This window comes from Lampetra fluviatilis, chromosome 33 (genome assembly GCF_964198595.1).
Source record: "Lampetra fluviatilis chromosome 33, kcLamFluv1.1, whole genome shotgun sequence".
Taxonomy (NCBI): Eukaryota; Metazoa; Chordata; class Hyperoartia; order Petromyzontiformes; family Petromyzontidae; genus Lampetra; species Lampetra fluviatilis.
The window spans coordinates 4563012-4586518 of NC_136307.1; the positions used below are offsets into that span (position 1 = coordinate 4563012).

At 48.6% G+C, this 23507-nt stretch overlaps 1 protein-coding gene across 1 annotated transcript; it reads right to left on the bottom strand.

Annotated features, from left to right (window-relative positions):
- Positions 1 to 23294, bottom strand: CNRIP1 (cannabinoid receptor interacting protein 1). The gene is made up of 3 exons (XM_078871848.1): positions 22814 to 23294; positions 17455 to 17599; positions 1 to 6505 (listed from the first exon to the last, which is right to left on the bottom strand). The coding sequence occupies exons 1-3, from the start codon at positions 22990 to 22992 to the stop codon at positions 6341 to 6343; spliced, it is 489 nt and encodes a 162-aa protein (XP_078727974.1). The 5' UTR covers positions 22993 to 23294; the 3' UTR covers positions 1 to 6340.
- Between the last annotated feature and the right edge of the window lie 213 nt (positions 23295 to 23507).

Consider the following 23507-nt stretch of genomic DNA (forward strand, 5'->3'; position numbering starts at 1 on the left):
AACCGTGCAAACACTTTGTATCATTTGCATTTTAATACATTTGGAGAGGACACTTCGTCTGTGGCAGGTTTTGGTAACACAGGAAGCAACACCATGACTGACACCCGCATCAAACACAAAAGTCATTACCAAAGCTGTGCTTTCCATATCTAACACTCGCACGTTGTCAAATGCTATAGGTCACCGACAACTTTAAAAAATATATATAAACGAGTACGGTTTCGCTTAACTCGGCCGTGTCAAATTCGGGGACAGATGCAGTGAGTGAACCAAACAATCTGGATATGCACACCCGGGCTACCGACAGGAAATCATTGTTAGCCCTCTGCTACTCATCAAGGTTATGTTTAAAACACCCTTAAGGCCATGATGCACTCAGGAAATGTTTAAACAATTGCCACCGGCAACGCACTTACTCTGACCAACAATGGCAAACTTGGTGTAGCAACGGTGCGGAGTGACATGCGTATTTTGCGGTTGGGAGTTGACCACGCTCGTCCGGACGTTTTGTCGCTGCAGTTTGCTCGCGGACGCCACTCGGCCTCCTTGTAAGCACTCCAACCTGCCTTGGATTTGTAGGACATTTTTTTTTTGACATTTCAATGGACAAGCTTTGACGAGCAGATACTTGGTTCATTCTAGATTTGAAGTTTTCGTGACTTGCGAGGATCCATACTCTTTGGTTCTTTCGGTAAAGTCACGTAGGTGAAAAAATAAGAATAAAAACAATAGAAATAAATTAAATCACGACGTTTCGGAAGCAACACAAGCTTCCGTCATCAGGTGGGACAACCACAGCAAGAAACAAAGTTACTCTTTGCCCACTACAGTGATTTAGTTTCTAGCTGTGGTTGTCCCACCTGATGACGGAAGCTTGTGTTGCTTCCGAAACGTCGCGATTTAATTTAGTTATTTCAATTGTTTTTTTTTTCACCTAAGTGACTTTACCGAAAGAACCAAAGAGTACAGATACTTAGTGTCGAGCCCGTCCATCCAAGTGTCCTGCGACCAAGGTTGGAGGGCTCACTCTGGCGGTGAGTGGCCTCCGCTAGCACAGCACACCGACACAAGATGACCGTGCGATGGTGCAGATAGGCGGAGTCCTGTCCGAACAGCGAAAACCGTTCACGACCGCATAGGTTTCCTTTGCGGTTGTGCCGTAGCGGCTCACTCTGGATCGCGCTGTGTGTTTGGCTCGATGTCCGACGTTTCGCTCCACGTGCTGGGAGCTTCTTCAGGAATTTCAGTCCTGAAAATCGCTTCTGAGAACTCAACCACAGCTTGTTTAAATTACGTTTTTGGTGAACAATGATTTGGGTCTACAGAACACAACAACCTCGGGTGGCCATATGACCTCTGCCAGTTATTCGATTGGAAGATGCCATCCCAGTGGCCTGCGAGACGAAGAAACGGCGATCGCATTTCGTCCACATTTTTTGCGACTTCAATTGTTCTAATAATAGTGGTGCGACAACTATTTCTGGTGACAGTTGCCAGCAACGATTACCCAAGTGTATCATGGCGTTGGGAATATCACTCCGATGGCTATAACCACAGTGCACGAAGCAACGTCAACTACAATTGGTAATAACGGTAAACAGAATGACAGACTTCTATTGTGTATGACTATCACAACTTCATCTCTACATTTACGGCCAATTCTAGAAGAAAAAAAATCTATTACATAAAATGGCATTGCCATTAAACGTACCAATTAAATTCATAACATGGTCACACACACACAGACAATTATGTGAAAGGTATTAAGTAAAACGAGAGTGATATGCATGTATTCATCACGTTTGTAAAATGTAATCATTCGGGAAATAAAACATCACTGTAGCACATCGTTTAAAAAAGTTTGTACTTTTCAATGTTTCGTCGAACGGCTGCGCTCGTAATGGCTTACCGCAAGCTTAAGCAATTTCACGCTCTTAACGAAGTATACGTCAGGTCAACCGCAGATCTCCAAACCGTACGAGGCTGGAAGGAGAGCCGCAACTGTGACCAACGTCGCGCGATCTCTCCCGCCGAGTCTCACGCCAACCCGGGATCAAGTTTTCCGCGAACAGATCTACGCTGGGGTAAACACGAAATCGCACTCGTCGTTCGTAAACACGAATTGCTTGAACGCAACCGTGCCTACTGCTTCCGAAAAGCAGCTAAACCTATCAGTGCCTCCCGCTGTTATCAATGCCTCCAGGAACGGTGCTCCAAAATTTGACTTGTGCATTGTCCGTCCCGTCACCGAATGTGCGCGTGAACGTAAGGGGAGCGGACACACCGTGGCTCGCAGGCTGTGAAAGATTCCTTGACTGTCACAGAGATGCGATGAAATGTCATAATTCGGGTTCATGACAATGTATTCTTTCTCTTCGCAAGAGCGCATTGAGATGCGGTCGCATTTACACGCTTTCGTCATCATCATCATCAGCAGCCTTGGTCAATTCACTGCTGGATGAAGGCCTCTCCCAAGACACCGCCATCTTTCACGATCCTGCCATGCAACGATCCACTAGCACAGGCTCGGCAGCTGATTTCGTCGTTCCACGTCCATGACGGACATCCTCTGGGACCACGTTCTGTCCCTCAGTTTCCACTCCTATCATTATTCTTGACCATCGCTCACCATCCCTTCTAAAAACTTCTAGATTTGAAGCTTTCGTGACTGCAAGGATTCATACTCTTAGTTTTTTCGGTAAAGTCACATAGGTAAAAAAAATGAAAAATTTATAAAAATAAAATAATAAAAATCACGACGTTTCGGAGGCAACACAAGTCTCCGTCATCAGGTGGGACCGTCACAAGCAGATCTGGTCCCACCTGATGACGGAGACTTGTGTTGCCTCCGAAACGTCGTGATTTTTATTATTTTATTTTTATTAATTTTAATTTCATTTTTTTACCTTCTAACAACGTTTGCTGCCTGAGCCCACTTACTTTTCTAAGCAGCTTTAGGTGATGTAAATGTCCTGCATGCGTTCTCCAATCCACGTATTCCTCTCTCCATCTCTAAACATAATTCAAAACATGCATCACTCCATGCTTCTCTTGCTCCATTTCGGTTTTTTTTCGGAATATGGATTGATGAGATCGTCTCACGTGCAGGACTGGGAAGGATCGTGGGGGGCCCGCAGGACTGAGTGATGGCGATAGCGAAGGGTTGCCTCGATCCAGCAGTGGCTAGCAATTTGCTGACGATGATGATGACAGTGCTGTATGTTGGATGCGATGCGTCCAGGTGACCTCCTGCAGCCACTAGAGGCCGCCACATTCACTGCAATATAAAACAAAAATCTATCGATTCTTGAGCTCTTCAATCGTGACGATTCATCGTCGCATATGGTAAACTTGCACTATGGGTAAACCGAGGATTGGTCTTTGAGAGGTCAGGCTCACAGTAAACATTCGCATGAACTAAATAGCTTATTGATCAAAGAAAAAATATTTAGGAGTGCTGTACACACATTTAAACAAGGTTTTAAAAATTATCACTTCATTGCCAGGATAGCTCATTTAAAAGTGGTTGCAAAATTATTTGGCCACACCTTGTGTGGGAGATTGTTTTAAAACCTTTGGCCAGACTACCAAGCTCACACAATTGAGATCCTGCTGTGAGATCGAGGCATCCGCGTCTGATTAAACCGGGTTCTCAAGTGTATTGAATTGACTCAACCTGGTCACTATGAACTGGAATAAAAAAAGCATCAATAAATTTAGGGATGCAATTAATTTGCCTTAATTCCCACTAAGAATTGAATATACAATTGTTGACTGTCATACTCTTTGTTTTTATCGGCAAAGTCACGTAGGTAAAACAATAAATAAAATAAAATAAATGAAAACCACTAAATTAAATCACGACGTTTCGGAGGCAACACAAGCTTCCTTCATCAGGTGTAAAAAATAAGCTTGTGTTGCCTCCAAAACGTCGCGATTTAATTGAGTTGTTTTCATTTATTTTATTTTATTGATTGTTTTACCTACGTGACTTTACCGAAAAAAACAAAGAGTATGAATCCTTGCTGTCACGAAAGCTTCAAATCAGTGACTGTCATGTTACAAACATTGCTGAAGTAGGGTGGGTGGGAAAGTGCTGCCCCCCCCACCACCCACACGACTGTGTGCACCATCAGTCATTGGAAGGGATCTCAGATGTATTTCTGTGATATCCATTTCCTCAGGCCATTCTCTAACACAGAGACCCAACACATTTGTAAATGACAATGGCTTAAAAGAAAAAAAAATACATACGATAGGTAACATTTCAGGCAATGGCCCTTTTTCTCATTAATGTGTTTTTGTTGTTAATTGTTGCGCCACTGGCAAGGCAGCAGAAACAGTGTCACCAAATAATTTGTCTGACATGGAGGGTCGCACTCCCGTGCGACAGATCCGAATGGATGCTTCATCACATGACGTGACAATCGTGAGCACGAGCAGGGTAAAACTGAAGAAACATTTTTTGTTAAAACAGAAATCGGGACACATTTGAGGGAAAATATTTTTAAATAATATTTTTGGGGCCCTTTTTGTGAAGGCCCTTCAATAATCCTGAGCTCACATCACCCAACCTTGGAAGTAGGACACGAAGTTCAAACTTGTGTTGTTGTTGTTTGTAAACGATGGGCCGCTGGTTGTGTGTGGCACATTTTCGTGAAAAACACAATCAGCTCCCACTTAAAATAAAAACGCCAGCGACTGTCACCGTGCGAGCACTCCAATTGGTCAAAATCGGCTGCCAGAACGGCTGTAAGTCAAGCCGTGAGGGCCTCACGCCAATGCCACGACCGATGACGTGATGCTTTGCCCAAAAGCCTCAGCAAATTATTTTAATAGTCTTATTTTTGTAACTTTTTTTTGTGCATGCATTGGACTAAGATTGTTTTGGGATAAAGAGTTTTTGTTTTTTTCTACTGGAACAAAACACAATCTACAGAAGACAAAGTTCTTTCCCAAGGACTAATCCCATAAACTACTTGTACTTTTGATTAAATGTGCCCAATGTTTATGACAATTATATTTTGTGTATTTAACGTGATTAGTAATGAATAGCGAAAATGGCACCTTTCTGTGTTGATTTTTTATTTGAATGATTTCCTAGAAGATTTGTGTTGGTTATCCAACCCAATCACCTCTCACGAAGGAAAAAAATCGAATTCACAAGACCAAAAATTATGGTTACCTATAAATTTGAAATTTCGAGATACAGGGAAATTATGTGGGTCAGAAGGTGCAAGTGGAAGGAAAGAGATCAAGAGGAAGGCAGAAGAAGAGATGGGGGGGCGATGTGGTGCGATCAGACACGAAAAGAAAGATGGAGCAGGACAGGACAGCGTGGAGAAGGTCGGCAAGGACCGCGGACCCCACACGAGTGGGACTAACGCGTGGAAGAAGAAGATTTGTTAAATGTCTGTACATTGACCAGTTTAGCCACGTAAATCTTATTTTCCAAAAGAGGGACCGTTTTTGTTTTCGACGGTCGCTTAAATAAAATTCGAATTATACTGTAGCTTAGGTTTCCACGGCTGTGCCGTGTGGCGCTCCGTTTACTTTTTTCGTTGGGTCACACCGCGTGCTGTTTGGCACAACGTCCGACGTTTCGCTCCACGTGCCCGCGAGCTTTAATCCCATTCCTGAAGCAGCTGCCGGCACGTGGAGCAAAACGTCAGACATCGTGTCGCACAGCACACGGCATCGACCCGAAAACACATCGAGGAGCTATCCAATATTACTCACTCGCAAGGCAGCCCTTCGTTTTGTTTTGTTTTTCACTTCGTGGAAACTCTCGCGAAAGCAAGCAGAACGGTCGGATCAACCTAACCGACCTCGTAAAACGGTCAGGTGACGACCGAAGGAGTTCCCAGCTCGTCAAGCGGCGACGTTCCGAACGTGCCGTGCCCCGCGTAAAAGCCATCACGCCCCTGGAGTGCCCCACACGTGAAGCAAAGGTGTCACTCGTCATACAGAATTACTTGTTTGCAAGATCACCAACAACGCAGCACCAGGGGTTATGTGAGGAAGGGCAAATTGTAAAGGTAAAGGAGCGGCCCTGCAACTACCGTTGGCGGAAGGGCCTTCGCTCTCAAAAGAGCTCGAATCAACAATTGCCAAAGCTCTCTGGCTCCTATATTAGGGCCACAGAACTCTCTCGACTGGGGGGAATGGAAGGTGGACGAAAGCGAACTTGTAAAACAAACACAAATGAATTTCCAACAAAACCACCGTTGGACGTTTGGATCGCCAAACGCTCGTGACCGTATGAAGGTGCCGGGCTTGGTGCAGGCCACCGCCGCCACCGCCGCCCCTGGCGTCACCACCGCCCCTGGCGTCACCACGGCTACCGGAAGACCTCCTTGTTGACCCAGAGGAGGGTGCGCGTGTCGTTGGGCTTGCACTCGTAATCGATGGCCGCGAAGCTGTTCCCCCACTGGCAGTGGTCGCGCTTGGGGTAGTTGTAGAACTTGCACTGCCACACGGCCTCGAACGTTCCGATGTCCTCCAGCTGCGCAGAGGTTCAGAGCGAAGCGCGACAGACACACGCGGGCATCACATTAGTCGTCATCGTCGTGTCATCGCCATCGGCTACGATCTAATTTCATCGAAATATTGTACACTGCGTCGTTCACGCAAATTGCACCTCACAATAATCACCGAGGAACCACGGACGGGCTGGAAGGCTGCCAGGAAATGAATTGCGCAGCCGACTTTCTGCCTCCGTGGAGGAAGCGAGCTGCGCGAGACAATTCCTGAAGAATCTTCCAGCTCGTGGAGCGAAATGTTGGACATTGCGCCGAACAAGGCGAAGTAACAACCCAGAAGCACATCGGAGGGAGCTGTGCAGGACGACCGCGAACGCCTGCGTAGTAGGAATTGTCATTTACGGTTCTTTGTCAACCCACTGCTGGATAAAGGTCTCCGCACGGCCCAAGATCGATCCAGGTATCACTCGTCACGGTGTTGGCCGTAGCCCGGAGTCAAACTCAGGTCACTGGGTTCATAGCGCAGTGCGTGAACCACTGTGCCATTGGTCCAGCACCTGGGGATTTGTGATATTTTCATCCCGGATCTATCGTAGCAGGCGGTGGCACCAACCGGTGTTAGGTAACGTGGGTTTTCACTGGATGCTCCACTTTCCTGCCACGTGTGCAAACGCTCGTTAAAATTGAGTTGGCCAAGCATCCCAATATAGGATCGCAGAGCTTGGGAAATTGTTGCCGCTGGTTCTGACTGCCTACCGACAAACGCTCGTCTTCGGGTTTGCCGTGCCTCGTAACCTCTCTCTCTCTTTCCGAGAGTGGACAAAAACTTGTGCGCATCACAAATTCTAAATTATTTATTACAACTAATTATTATATATTTCAGTTTTTTTTTACCTACGTGAACATTTACATAGTCGCACGTTTATTGCGCGTAATTTTTTATTTAAATGAGTACGAAACACAACGGATTACAGAAAAGTTGGAATGCATAATGTGGGTTTTATAGAAGTGAATAGAATGTGAAAAAAGTAAAATTATTATGATTCAAAACCTCAGAACATCTGAAAGAAATAATGTGCCACGATGCCAGTTGTGTTTTTTGTGAAGTATGCGGTGCAAGGGGAGGAGGAGGGGGGGAAAGAGGTCTCTGTCTCGGCCTCAAACAATCATTGGCACAATTCTGCAGATTTCTGACTTGCCAAAAAAACGCTGCAGTCACGAGCGTGCGTTAAAAAAAAATTTACCACTTCCCTTACTCTGCGAACTTGTGATGTTTTTCAAGGAACCCATCCAAGGACAAAGGCACTACACACGCCCCATCCCTCCTCAAATCACATGACGGTTTCCCAGCGTAGTATTTTTTTTTTAAGACGGCGAGATTGGAGGCCCTGACTTTGCATAGTAAATGACAGAGAAAGAAAAATGCATAAACACACTAATTAAGACTCGACACAGTGCATTGGCGCAATGCGCCATGAACCCAATGACCAAAGGCCGATTTCCGGACACTGACAAAATCAGTGGCGAGTGATATCTGAACCGGTTCTGGGCCTCCTCCTAGGTTGACTCGGCCATAAACGAGGTGCAAAAATCTGAACTAGGGAGACAAAGGTGGCCACCGTGTTAGTCCTGGCCACACCACCCCTTCGTGTGCCGTGCCAGCCTTGATAGGCGACAAGCCCCACCAGTGTGTACGGCTACAAGCAAGGCCTTTTTGCTTTGTGTCACCAGGTGGTACAGTGTACGATGCTCGGCCACGGCCAACATCACTGGTCCAGTGATCTGTGAACTGGTCCTCACCCTTTAATGACCTGCACCGACTAGCATTGTGAAGTGTGGGTCAAATAACAGCTGCAGCCAGGTTGGCGTGGAGGAGGCCTTCATCCAACAGCGGATCAGCCAAGGGGCTGCGCACTATTGCAGTCTTGATATTAAATGAGATTCATGTGGTTTTTTTTGTTGACCAGTAACGGCGTACGATCGGTGCCCGGCGAATGCCCAGCGTTAAAACCATCCCCTCGCTTCTCAATGCAAGCGCGACCTCCGCCCCCCACGACTGGACACCACGTCCACAATCGGTCCCCCCTCAAAATATGTTCTGACATCGTGGTGCAGTTGAAAGCTGGTAATAATCGTGACCCTTGCTCGCAAGTGCGGGTGTGCTTCCATCAGAAGCACGCTTGCATCCAAACTTGCCACTGCATTTGCCTTCCTTCGCCAATGAGTGCAACGTAAGGATGATTATCTTCTTGGTTCTTTCGGTAAAGTCACGTAGAAGGGAAATAATAAAATAATAAAAATAAAACATAATAAAATACAATTCTCACGACGTTTCGGCCACAATGCAAGCAGCCGTCCTCAGGTGAAGAACAGGTCTGTCGGAAAGACAGCGGAGAATTGTATTTTATTATGTTTTATTTTTATTATTTTATTATTTCCCTTCTACGTGACTTTACCGAAAGAACCAATAAGATGAATACCTGCAGTCACGAAAGCTTTAAATCGAAATTTAAGGATGATTATGTTTGGAAAAAAAGTCAAGGTGCAGCTCTGAAATTTCCTGACGCCAATGCCGGGGAAAGGGCCTTCACAACGGGGGAGCCTTTAGTGCAGCGTTCTTCACTCATTTTCAGAAGGGGGGGGGAGGGAGGCATTTCGACCAATAAGACATCACCAGTGTGAGGGCCGCCACACCATTTGAAACCATCGGGGTTTGACAAGAAAACGATAATGACGGGTGAGTGTTCTCACAATTTGTGTATTGTCGGGGGGCGGGGGGGGGGCACACATCAGGGGTCCGCACTAAAGGCCACCAGGGGGCCGCCAGTGGCCCGCGGGCCTCGCAATGAAGAGCGCCGCTCGAGGGAGGCCAAGATATTTTGGGCCTCCTCTTCCACGCTCGAGAGACATGTCAGAAGGGTTGGGGGTACCCACACTTTACCCCACCACACGTGACCTGCATGCCGCATATGGTTGCCACCTGCTTAATTTCTTGTAAATGTATTCTTATTTTTAAAACATACTTCATGCTGCACATGGTTGCCACCTTTGAATTGAACACAATTGTAGGAAAAACACCACACGCTTCGTGTTTTTTTTTCAACGTCGTATATCCTGAAAAAAATTGTTTTTAGAGAATCGTAATCAAATCATAAGAAGAATAAATTCATCAAGAAGGCTGTCTCTGCTGTAGGCCAATCAGTTTCAAAGACGATGCAGATCTTATCAGAACATGTTAGTTTGCATGTTCACCACAAGTACGTGTGGTTAATGCAGACAGGATTCCTTGCAAAAGGTTTCTATTTGGTGTTTGAACATCTTAACACAACTCCTGTTTCATTGCCAGAAAGGGTAACACCCATTCTTAATTTTTCATACTTTGATACTAGTAATGAAATCACTTCACTATCTTTAAAAAAGGCAAAACAGTACCAAATTGCACCCAGGACCCCAGTAAACATGTAACGTTGAACAAAAACGTTGGCATGAGGTTGGAACCAACCTTGCCCCAACGTTGGCACTAACGTTGGAACAACGTTAGCCCGACGTTTCATGTTTTCTCGGGAGCAGAGGTGGGGGTACCGACTCATTCAGGGCCCTAAGCAGAATTAATTTACGGGTGCTTCCATTGACTTCAAACATATATATGCTGATCAGACTACGAGCACATCGCTTTGAATTACATCACAGTTGTTGAGAGAGTATTTATTACATTCCAGTACTTAACAATTATTTTTTTACCCTTCTATCTGGCAACAAAACTGACACCTGTTTTTACAAGGAGTCATGTTTGCATAGACCACAATACCTGCAGCCATAATGCAAACAAAAAACATAACTCTGATAATATATGTGTAGTGACATAAGAAGGGAGGGGCTGCTGGGGGCTCTGGGACCCTGGGTGGGTCAGACGCTTAAGCCTCTTGGCGTCAGGCGTTGAGTTCCCAGGCGCTTAATCCCCTTGGCGCCGCCAAAGGGGGGGGCTGTGTGTGCTCTGTGGGATATCTGGGGGCGCACACGGCCCCACCCCTCGTTGGGGACTGGGCATAAAAGCGGAGCTCCCTGGACGATCAGGGCCAGTCGTAGCTCAAGACCCAAGACCCAAGACCAGCCATCAGAGGACCCTGTGAGAGCCAGTGGTGGGACTCTGGAACTCCCGACTCTACGACCTTGTGAGGGCGAGTTCCAGAGCGTAGCCAGAGTAGAGTATCTAGGCTGTGTACCTAGGCTGTGTACCTAGGCTGTAACAGAGTATCAGGAGTGTTGGAGAGTTGGAGTGTTAGACTGTTGGAGTACTGTTGGAGTGTTGTATTGTAATAAAGAAGTTACCTCTACAAGTGTCTCCGGAACCCGTTACATATGTACTGTCCTTGAAGTTGATTGGTCCACACCCGAGACAGCTTTCCTTAGAGCCTAGTCTCACATGGGTTGGACCAGATGATGCCAAAAGGCGCACAACTCAAAGGCAATGCACCATCAGAGTATGAGAGCTCGGGGTAAGCATTTACATCATTGGAACCTCATTTGCCAGTAAGAAATATGATAATTGGTTTTTTACCCTTCTATCTGGCAACAAAACTGACACCTTTTTTACAAGGAGTCATGTTTGCATAGACCACAATACCTGCAGCCATAATGCAAACAAAAGGTGTCAGTTTTGTTGCCAGATAGAAGGGTAAAAAAACAATTATCATATTTTTTACTGGCAAATGAGGTTCCAATGATACATTCCAGTACTTGACAATTATGTTTTTATCAGGGTTATTTGAATGATGACTGGTTGGTTCTTAGTTTGAGATGATAATTGTATTTGCACCCATATTTCTTTTGCGATGGCTCTTTTGAGCCGCTGAAGGCCCTAAACGTTTGCGTACAATGCTCGTGCACAGCTCCACCACCGCTGACGAGGGCCCATCTGGAATCCAAGTGTGGACTCCCTAAACTCACTTGGCACGGGTGGTGACCACAGTGCTGCATATGAAACAAACTGTCTGTACTAAGCGTGCCTTTTGTTTTTTTCCCCTGCTGCTGCTGTATGTACGTGTGTTGATGAAAAATAAAAATAGGCTTTACCCTATATTGTTGGTTCTTTCGGTAAAGTCACGTAGAAGGGAAATAATAAAATAATATAAATATAAAACAATAACAATTCTCACGACGTTTCGACTGCAACACAAGTAATCATCATCACACCTGATGATGATTGCTTGTGTTGCAGTCAAAACACCTGATGATGATTGCTTGTGTTGCAGTCGAAACGTCGTGAGAATTTGTATTGTTTTATATTTATATTATTGTATTATTTCCCTTCTACGTGACTTTACCGAAAGAACCAAGAATATGAATCCCTGCAGTCACGAAAGCTTTAAATCAAGGCTTTACCCTTTCTGGCAATAAAACCGGTGTAAAGATGTTCATGAAACAGACACCTTTTGCAAGGCATCAAGTCTGCATTACCGACACATACTTGTGGCAAAACATGCAAACAAACATGCTCTGATAATTATATATCAAGTCTTTGAAACCGATTGGCCTGCACCAGAGACGGCCTTCTTTCGCACCCTACGTAGCCAACCGTGCTAACTGGAGGTGCGGGTGGAAGGACAATAAACTAAACACAAAAAAGCAGTCCTCAAGAAATACGCTTTCAATCTAGATGATTTAAAAGTGCACAGCTCCGGCGGCTCCCTAATATCCCAAGGAAGAGAGCGTTCCAGACGGTCGCAGAAGCGCGTCTGAAGGCGCCACGCGGTGCGGTGACCCCGTCTTTGTTCGATGGCGAGTAGCCAAAAGCCGCTGCTGCTGCGAGGGTGATCGGAGTTGATGTGATGATGGTTGATGCTTCCTGCTCCTCTACGCTCGCGCACCACGGATCCCTCGTGTGAAATAGAAACTAATTAAATCCATTTTTATTTAAAGCTTTCGTGATAATTTGAGTGTTTTATTTTTATTATTTTATTATTTCCCTTCTACGCGAGTTTACCGAAAGAACCAAGAATAGCATTAAATCCAACTGGACATCTGTGAAAAAGAGCTTTGGGCCGTCCATAAATGACGTCACGCGATTTTGGACGATTTTTTACCCTTTCCCCCCCCTCAAATATGACGTCACAAAGCTCTGCCCCCCCCCCCAAAAAATAAAACATGCGTCAAATCGCTTTAAACTACAATATTGTCATTGTTGTGTGTATTTAATGTGGCGCTGCACTCTGATGTAGGAAAAAACATTTATTAAAAAGTCTATTTAATTAAGTAGAACGTGTTGTCTATATTCATTTAAAGTTGCGTATTTTCATGTGACGTCACATTTCTCAACCCCCCCCCCCCCCATCGTCACAAATGTCTGACCCCCCCCCCCCACCTAGGTGCGTGACGTCATTTATGGACGGCCCCTTAAACGAAACGTCAGTCGACGTTTGTTGACCGTGTCCGCCCGAAATTGTCGCCCTTTTCTTAATAATTGTGTTCATTCCGACGAGCTTGTTGAACGCGTTGCCCTGTGCTACCAGCGGTAGGTCGAGGAATTGGCGAGAGACCGACCCCGCCTGACGGCATCCGGTTCATTTTCAAGCTGAAAAAACACGGCTTAGGCCCCCCCCCCCCCCCAGAAGTTACCATGGCGATGCGAGCGTGACCCACATTGGAGTATTAAGGCAGCTAAACCCCAGGAGAATACAGTTAGCATCTCTGCAGCGCCAGCTACTAAATCATTGTTGCCTACAGTGCAACGATTGCGTTGAAAATTCATTGGAAATGCAATGATTGCCTAAATCAATCCGACTCTTAATGAAAGGATTTGGAATTTTTAAGAAAGGGGTATTGTTTCTAATTTACGTTTGACCATTATATGTCACTCAACTATTAAATGTCTTCCCAGAGTCAGGTTTAGATGGAACATTTAGATTTTAGTTGTTTGGGCATTAATGCATCTTATTATTGTGGTCTAGATCATATTCCATAGCTAAAAATGTTACATTATCAACATTTCTACTGCATTATTGTTCATCAATTTATTTCGATTTGAAGCTTTCGTGACTGCAGGGATTCATCTTCTTGGTTCTTTTTTTATTATTTTATTATTTCCATTCTACGTGACTTTACCGAAAGAACCAAGAACATCAATGTATTGTTTTATGGGGAGTGGTGGTGCAGTGGTTTATGCACCACGCTAAGAACCTGGCAACCCCTAGTTTGAGTCCTGGCCAGGGCTAAGATCGATGGCGAGTGACGTCTTAAGCAGCTATCATCCCCGCCTGCTTTGTCAATCCACTGCTGGATGAAGGCCAAATCATCCCGTGTCGGTCACGGGGCTTCTTAGACCATGCTTCACCACGCCAGGTCTGTGCGGGTTGGTGAAGTGACAACCCAAAACCGGTCCAAATATCACTCGGGAAACCGATGCTGGCCATGGCCGGGGAATCGAACTCCGTTTGCCGACTCATACCGCAGCTATGTAAAATACAAACGTGGCAGGACACATTTTTTTTTCAATGGAACAAAAAATGAGTAATAAGTTGACGAAGCCAGACGCATCCTGCACAGCGGGATCTTCCCGAGACGTGTCGGTAAATGATGGCAAATTGTCTCCGGTATTTTTGCGAGGCCATTTGTTTTAACTGGACAGCTGCTTCAACACCCACCCCATGCAAGACAAAAGATCCAAAGAACCCCCGTATAGCCTTAACAGACTGTAGGGGCAAGTGCTGTTAGCGAGCACCTATGAAAGCCGGAACGGTACACGAGCGGGTGGGTGGCCAGCACCACGCCCGACCGCCTTTGTCTCCCCAGTGGCGATGTTTACACACCGCACCAGGTACTTATTTAAGGCTGAGTCGACCTAGGGGAGGCCCAGGACCGGTTCAGATAATCGTCACTGGTGTTAGCCGTGAGCGGGAATGGAACCCGGGTCGCCAGGTTCATAGCGCAGCGCGCTAACCGCTACACTACCGCTCCCCATGCCAGACCCACACACACACACGCGCACACCGACAACGCTGGCTGCTGCACACAAACGGTTGAATGAAAGGGCACCGCAGCTATCCCACGTGTGGTTTTTTTTTGGGGGGGGTTTTGTCGTTTGGCACGATATCGAACGTTTTGCTCCGCAATCCTGCGAGCTTTTTCAGGAGGCAGCTCCCAGCACGTGGGGGGGGGCGAAACGTCGGACGTCGTATCAAACGATGCGCGGAACAACCCGAAAACGCGTCGTGGAGATATACGCATAAAATGGCCGTTCGTCAGAGAGGGCACCGAGGCCTTCCCTCGGGGTCCCCAATATCAGCCGTGTCCATGCCCCCCGCGGGGGGGGGCGTGAAAGACCCAACGCAGAAGATGCCCCTGCGTTTGCGCTTCCACGAAGCTGATGGTCCACCCTAAACCGCATCCGCTGCACAAACCATAGTAGTAGGTGCGGAAAACCTGACGCACGAATGGAAAACTAAAAACTCTCCAGCAGCGCGCGACTTGTGGTCGTCCACAACAGACCGCCAAGCAGAGGTCGCAAACGAGTTTTGATTCCTTACCCGTACCCGGCCGCACCAGGGTCGCAAACGGGAACCCGTACCCGGCCGTACCTGTACCCTACCCGTACCTGGCCGGGTATCGGGTAGGGTACGGGTATTGGGTACCTGATTGCGACCTCTGGGATGAAGCCATGTTGCAGGCGCGTGTGGGTTGATTCTAGGAACTTGAATTGTGAGAAGAGACAAGACGTTGGGAAATGAGTGACAAACGGTGACTCACCAGTGACTCACGGTCTACCCGTACCCGTACCAGGCCGCACCAGGGTCGCAAACGGGTACCCGTACCCGACCGGGTATCGGGTAGAGTACGGGTATCGAGTACCCGGTTGCGACCTCTGCCGCCAAGTACAGCGTGTGACGACGCAATGGCCCGATCCACAAATACGAAGGAGACATCGCAGCGACGCACTCCGACGCGGTTGTCTGGCTTGACCACCTGAATGTGAAATTGCAGTCTTTGCTCTGCGTCTACATCGACAGCCGTATGAAAGAAGAATAATAATAATAAGCGTTGTGGAGCTGTGGTGTTAAGTCTGGGCGCCGGCTGTGAATTGCCGTCGAGTCGACAGCGTCGCTCGTCGCTCCGAAGCCCCCGGGGGAACGTCATGACGACGCGCCACTTTGTACGCCATTTGTGACTTGTGTTCGCGTGATTGAAATTGCAATCTTTTTTTTTTTCGAAATGCATCGACGCGTCGCACGAAATTTATGGCACGGGCTGCTGCCTGTTTGTTATATGCGAGGTGGCCGGCAGATGGCAGCACAGTTCCTCAATCGATTTGTGCAGAGGTTTGAGCGTTACCCCCCCAACCACCACCATCACCCTTCATAATCGTGGGGGGTATCCTCCCAAGTACGGTCCTTGTTTCCTCACACGTGAAGTCAATCACTCATCGATGTAACGACCAAACATCCCAATGGAGCAGGACACGCTCCTAACAGCGGTCTCGAGACTCGGTGAGGCAATAGCGAGTAAACAAAGGACGTTACAGCAGTAGTACCATTATTACTTAAATATGTTTATGTTTTACGATTTTGTAACTGTTGCGGAATGTTATTCCAGTGGCAAGACACATTGCTCAAGCGTTTACAAAAAACACACACAAATATTGCACTGTTGGAGCGCGATTACATCTTTGCACAATAAATATGCGCTTAAATGACTAACAACAATCAGGGCCTTTGTTCATCCCGGGAGAAAGCGTAGAACCCTGTAGAAAACCACGCGGGCAAGGGGGTAACGTTCAGTGCTCCGTACCGATAGACTCAAGAATCTGCTGCTGCTGCTGTTTATCCGCTTCCTAGCCACCTCGTGGCCCAAACCTACACCGCCTGGTCTTCCCTGGCAGTCTCCCCACTCAAGTGTAGGGGTGTCAGGGGAAGGATTCCCACCAATAGGAGGGTTAGCGGGAGGGGTAATCGAGGAGATATAAGGGGAGAACGGGCGGTAAGAACGGGGCCTTTTGGCGGGAACGAGATTGGGACGGCTGGGAACAGGTGTGGATGGGAGAAAAGGATTCAAAGTCGAACCCCCCTGCAATCTTGTGTCGGCTCTCCTTTACACAAGTACGAACCACACTGAATCTACGCTGCATGGCTTCGATCATCCGACGATATCCATCTCGTTCAGCATCATTTGGTCGTAGCTGATAACAACACGTCAAGGAGTATAGGGGTTTTTTTTGGTACGTTCATTGCTCAGACGGCTGGCAAGGGTGGGGGAAGAGGGTGGCGGGGGGGGTGAGGACATCTCTCTCAGGCGTCAGATACGCGGGAGCCTCATGAAGTGTCCAGGGGGTCTCAGAGTAGGCCTCATGTGGAAATCTTGTCCTAGGCCTCTAAAAACATTTCAGTGGCTCTGGGTGCACGATTTTACTTGCTGGCCGGTCCGTGTGGGTGCCACGATGGCGAGATGTTAACTACCTTGCCTGGTATATGGGAGGTCGTGGGTTCTATCCTGACCCTGACGATGCCTGTTTATTTAGAGTCTGCATGCGCTCCCCGTGGTCGTGTGGATTTTTCTCCGGGGCCTCCGGTTTTTCCCTCCGCATTTTGAAACAGGCGTTTAGGGTATTTGGCTGCTCTTAATTTCCACACGATGATAAGCCACTTCCCTTGAGCTATCATTTGTGGCCGCCAGTTCGCTTCTGAAAAAGAGCTACATAACTCAGTGGGGCCTTACCAGGTAAAATACATTTTTTTTGTGTTTTTAGTGTGCCCGCGTGTGACGCGTTTAGGGTATTTGGCTGCTCTTAATTTCCACACGATGATAAGCCACTTCCCTTGAGCTATCATTTGTGGCCGCCAGTTCGCTTCTGAAAAAGAGCTACACAGCTCAGTGGGGCCTTACCGGTTAAAATAAAAAATTGTTGTGTTTTTAGTGTGCCCGTGTGTGACCGTATTGGCGCGCGTGTGGCCAGGCGTTGAGCCCCCGGCTGCCCAGGGCGTACCCGGATACTGACGGCCGTGGGTTGCCGCTCCCCGCTCTTGGTGGCCGTGAGGGCGGCCGTGTCGAAGTAGCCGGCGTAGGTGACCTGTGTGAGGTCACGGGCGCCCTCCTCCAGCGGCACCTCGCAGTCGCCGATCAGCATCGCCCTGCGGAGGGAGCGCAGGGAGCGCGAGAGAGAGACGGAGACGTCGCTGTCACGGCATTCGACTGCCTGCTTGAGAATCAGAATGTTTATTTATACTGGAGGAATACGGGTAGGAACGTTACAACAAACAGCACAACATGATAGTGCAAAGTGCAAAAAAGTAAATAAATCACCCAAACACATACAAATAAAGTGAAACTATCCCCATTCTAGCAGGCAACGCTCAATAAGGTATAAACTTATTTTTCAGAAGTGACCTGGCCACAAATGATAGCGCAACAAAGTGACCCATCATTTGGACATCTAAAGCACCAAAATAATCAATCAAAAATCTCAATGTGTGTTTCTAAATGTGGAGGGAAAAACCGGAGGACCCGGAGGAAAAAATCCACGCGACCACGGGAAGAGAGACACGCAAACTCCAAATATACAGCAGGCGTCAGGGTCGGGATCGAACCTCCGACCTCCTGAAGGTAAAGAAGATAACATCTCACCACCGTGGTGCCCCTTTAATAAATAAATAAAGTGTATTCGTTTCAATTGCATCAATTCCCAAGCATAAATTCCCAAGCTTCGGAAGGGCAGTACAACGATAGCCAAAAATAGTCCCAGACCACACCAAGACAACACACACAGTCCCTCGATAAAAAAAATTATCCATTAAAATTGAACTCTCAATACATTGTTAAGGATTCAATTTACAAACCACGTTGGCAAATGTGGCTATATCCAGCACGAATCTTCTGCTTCAAAATATTTTTGGTGGAAGATTTATGCTGGTAAGGGAGGAAAAGCAAGGTTGTTCCAAAACGCTTGGCGATTGCCCATGGCAAAGGCAGAGCGGGCGCGCGTGATATATCCGCTGTGCGCAAAGCGCGCGGAAATAGACGAAGGCAAAGTGCGTTTCGTTTTACTGGCCTCATTTTTACAGCCAGTTTCTTCGAATGGAACACGTTCACAGTAATCATCAGCCAGCCACATGGTGAACTACTTTGTCGAACAAAGACAAAGATCCCCCATATAACCCTAAGTGCTGGGGTCGCACGCGAGTTCATGCTAAGGGGGTGGAGCGGTGATGCAGCGGTTAGCGTTCGACCCTTTGAACTTGGCAACCCGAGTTCGATTCCTGGCCACGGCTACCATCAGTGATATCTGAACCGGTCCAGAGCACGTGACCCACCCCTCCCCCATCACCAACTCGAACAGTACGGCATGGTGAAGTATGGTCAAACAACCACCATGACCAACACATCCAGAAGTGGATTACAAAAGAGCTGTAAATGATAATTATACATTTCGATTTAAAGCTTTCGTGACTGCAGGGATTCATCTTCTTGGTTCTTTCGGTAAAGTCACGTAGAAGGGAAGTAATAAAATAATAAAAATAAAACATAATAAAACAATTCTCACGACGTTTCGGCCACAACGCAAGCAGCCGTCCTCAGGTGAAAACCAGGTCTGTCGAGGCGACAGCGTCTGAATGAAACAGCACACGTGCTTGGAGCATGTATATAAGCTGGGTTGGAAGGGGGGGAATTGTTTTATTATGTTTAATTTTTATTATTTTATTACTTCCCTTCTACGTGACTTTACCGAAAGAACCAAGAAGACAATTATACATATTAGTATCAAGCCGAGCATGGCGGCACACTCGGTGGAATTTTACCAAACGTCACAATGTAACAGGACCCTTGATGAGACTCGGTTGAGGCTTTGCCGACCGCGCTAAATAATAAGTGAGGGTCGCAGCAATAAGGGATTGTTGTTCTGGCCACACTCCATCGTGCGTGGTGCACCCAAAACATTTAACGGGGTGGGCCACAACAACCGCATAGTCATGCCAAATTATAGACATAATCAAAGGCCTTTGGGCCAGGCATACCAAGCATTCGTGGATTACATACCAACATATACCCATCACCGTCTGTAAATAGACTAAACTGTTTTTTTTTACCAGGTAAGGCACCACTCAGCTGTGTCGCTCTTCTTTCAGAAGCGACCTGGCTGCCACAAATGATGGTTCAGCGAAGTGGGCTCATCACCACGTGGAAATGTGTCGCAGCCAAATACACCGAAACGCGTGATGTCGATTCTGAATGTGGACGGGGAAAACAGGAGGACCCCGAGAGAAATATCCACGCGACCACGGGGAGAGAGAGAGACACGCAAACTCCACATATACAGCAGGCGTCGGGGTCGGGATCGAACCCACAAGCTCCTGCATACCAGGCGAGTTATTTAAAATCTTGCCACCGTCGCAGCCCATATACCAACATAATAATACCCATCTCCGTCTTATAAATAGAAACTGCATGGACACATGGCTGACATCGGTCAGCACAGTCACCCCCGACAGATCCCAGAAGCAAAGCTGGATTTCTCGCCTGAATAGCGCCGCCAGTGATCCAACACCGTTCATACTGAACATCTGCAAAACGAAAGAGCTTCATAGCTCACCGAATTCCTACAGTATAAATAAATACTGTATTCAGATTCTGATCAAGCAGGTGCTATAGGCTGCGGTTGCGGCTGCTGCTGCTGAGGGCCTGCGTTGTGGTCAGCAGAGGGCATTGCAGAAAAATCCACAGTAACCACGCTCCAGCGTCAATTATGATGCTGCTTGCCTGGTGAAGTATGGTCAAATGACATGCTCTCATCCAGCAGTGGATTGACAAACGGGATCCCCTGTTGTGCACGACACGGGCGAGGCGAATCTTGGTCGGATGTTGGCAAGCGACGCGGACACGCCCCCCTTCTGCACCCGCGCTGTGACATTTAAACACATTGTCCTGCGGAGGGAGCTGGTAGGAACGTCGGGTTGCTCGGTCAATGGCCAGGGTCAACGGCGGCGTGGTGTATTCCGCAAATATGGCCGACTGTGAGGGCGGGCACAAGCCGGCGTGAGTAGGTTCAACGTTGAGTTGTATAAGGGCACCACCGGGTGACCAGCCCCTCCCCACCCAGCCCCACCCCTCCCACCCCCCACCCTCCCCAACCAGCCCCACCCTCCCCACCCAGCCCCACCTTCCCCACCCTCCCCACCCTCCCCACCCTCCCCACCCAGCCCCACCCTCCCCACCCAGCCCCACCCTCCCCACCCAGCCCCACCCTCCCCACCCAGCCCCACCCTCCCCACCCAGCCCCTCCCTGCACGACGGACGGACACAATAATCCCCTGTGGGCTGATGTAACCAGGCGGTTCCTACCAGTACAAAGCAGAGATGCATCCGCCATCATCACGAGCCATGGTCTATCCACTGCTAGACGGAGCCACCGCGCCCCACCCCGCAAGCTCCGTAGCATGCATGCCTCCAAGACGTTGCGTGGTGCAGCAATCCACGTGCAGCTCCTGCACCCCCCCACCACCACCCACAGATCTAAATCGCTCCATCTCCCACGTGGACGTGGTCCTGATTCGGTGCGCGTGATGCGCGCGGGGAGCGGTGGCGCAGCGGTTAGCGCTGCGCTACGAACCCGGCGACCCGAGTTCGATTGCCGCTCACGGACACCAACAACATCACCAGAGACGATTATCTTGCACCGGTTTTGGTTCCTCCCCTAGGTCGACTCGGCCACAAATGAGTACCCGGCGCGGCGTGAAAACGTCGCCTCTGGGGGAGACAAAGGCGGCCGGGCGTGGTGCTGGCCACCCACCCTCTCGTGTGCCACGGTGCCGGCCTTCATAGGTGCTACTCGCTCACAGCACTTGCCCCTACAGTCTGTTGAGGCTACACAGGGAGGGGGGGGGCTTTGTCTTTGGTGCATGAGCAGCCGTAGCGGATCGCGCTGCGCTGCGCTACGAACCCGGCGGCCCGAGTTCGATACCGGCTCACGGCCAACATCAGTGGCGAATAATTAATTGAAGAACCGGTCCTGGTGCCCCCACCCCACCTAGGTTGACTCAGCCTTAAATGTGCGTGTGCGTGGTCATCTTAGTCAGTCGACCCGTGGCACCTGCTGGGTCTACCACGTGACCTCCTGCCAGCGCGCGTTCGACACTTCACGTGGCCTCAAGGTGCACCTAGCCTGGCACAAGCGTCGTGGTGACGTAACCGCCACTTAGTGGCGAATGGCGGTTGTTGTTGTGTGTAAATATCAGCAATGGGGAGACAAAGGCGGCCTGGCGTAGTGTGTGCCCTGGCCGCCCTTCATCGATCAATGCAAGATTTGTAACGCGCGATATTCATGAATTAAGCCCTCTAGACGGAGGCGCTCGCTAGCAGCACACTTTACCAAGATAATACTACACGGAGGGGTGGCCTCGTGTCTTTGTTACAGAAGGATTTGGGATGCTGCCGAATACCATCATTCTGCACGGCACATTCCCTCTCCGTAAAGGCCACCATCATCATCATCAGCACTGTCATTATCATCAGCGGCACCGTTATCATCGTCGGCAGCGGCAGCAATCATTAGAAACGTCGCCGTTATCAGCAACATCATAATTAACATAAGAATGCCATTGCCATCGACAGAAGACGCAGAATCACCACTACGACCATCATCATCATCAGGCAGCATCAATGCCGGATGTGTAAGCGTGTACTATCATTGTACTGTTGTAGTAATATACATCATAACGTCAACATCACACCGCCACCACCACCATCATCATCATCTCCAACATGATCATGATGGGGCTCGGACATAACACGTAATTATCACCATAATCATCAACCTTTATCATACCACAACTTTCACCACCACCATATCACCAGTCTCAATCTATCACCACTACCACGGTCACCACCATCGGCGAACATCAATCCCGGCTCTACCAGTAGCACACACGCGCCGAATACAGTGCGCGCACTGCCGATGGTGGTGGTGCCGATGGTGGTGGTGGTGCCGATGGTGATAGTGGTGCCGATTGTGATAGTGATGCTGATGGTGGTGCTGATGATGGTGGTGGTGCTGATGGTGGTGGTGCTGATGATGGTGGCGGTGCTGATGATGATGATGATGGCGGTAGTGGTGCTGATGATGATGATGGCGGTGGTGGTGCTGATGATGGTGGTGCTAATTATGGTGGTGGTGCTGATGGTGGTGGTGGTGTTGCTGATGGTGCTGATGGTGCTGATGGTGTTGCTGATGATGGTGATGTTGCTGATGGTGGTGTTGCTGATAGTGACGGTGCTGATGGTGGTGCTGCTGATGGTGACGGTTGCTGATGCCGACACCAATGAAAGACGGCCCCCCAATGCGCCGAGCTCACCTCGTCCTCACGGTGCCGGGTTTGATGAGCACCGCCACCTTGTACTTGGCCCCGATGAGGAGCTTGATGGTGCGCGTCTGATTGAAGCGCTGCCCGTCCACTTTGAAGAAGACGGCGCCGTCGGACGGGTGCGTCTTCAGCGAGATCGAGATCTTCATCGCGCTCGGCACGTCGTCCATGATTCTGCGTCGGGGTCCCTCTGACCCGATTGCTTTGGCTGATGATGATGATGGGATGATGCTTGTTGCGATCGCAAAGGTCGGAGATATTTCTTCCTCCTTCCTCGTTGTTGTCGTTCTTGCCCGCTCCTGCCTGCCTCCTCCTCCGCCGTCGTCAACCCCACCCCTCTCGCCTCTGCAATGCCTCCACTTCGCGCAGAGCTAACAAAGCTCCGTTCGTTCCGACGGAGCCTCGAACAGCGGAGCGAATCGCTAACAGCGATGCCTCCTCTCTCGCTCTCACTCTCTCTCTTGTGGTCCCAGCTTCACTCCGTGGCGCCCCCCTGTGTCGTACATTCACTCAGCAACCTCTATCCTCTCCAAGCCCGTCAGCTCTCTATGCACTCTCTCTCTCTCCAGAGCGGTGTTCTTCACGAATTTTCAGGGGAGGGCCCACTTTCACAGGCACGCGAGGGCTGCCAGGCATTTGAAACAATTGCTGGGTTTGACAGCAACACGATGATGATTATGATGGG

What these genes read in the sequence shown, in the direction of transcription:
- CNRIP1 (XM_078871848.1), bottom strand. Translation starts at nt 22,992, where the DNA reads ATGGACGACGTGCCGAGCGCGATGAAGATCTCGATCTCGCTGAAGACG. An exon ending in CCCGGCACCGTGAGGACGAG is followed by an intron (nt 17,600 to 22,813) that starts GTGAGCTCGGCG and finishes CTCCCTCCGCAG; the next exon opens with GGCGATGCTGATCGGCGACT. An exon ending in CCACGGCCGTCAGTATCCGG is followed by an intron (nt 6,506 to 17,454) that starts GTACGCCCTGGG and finishes ACCTCTGCGCAG; the next exon opens with CTGGAGGACATCGGAACGTT.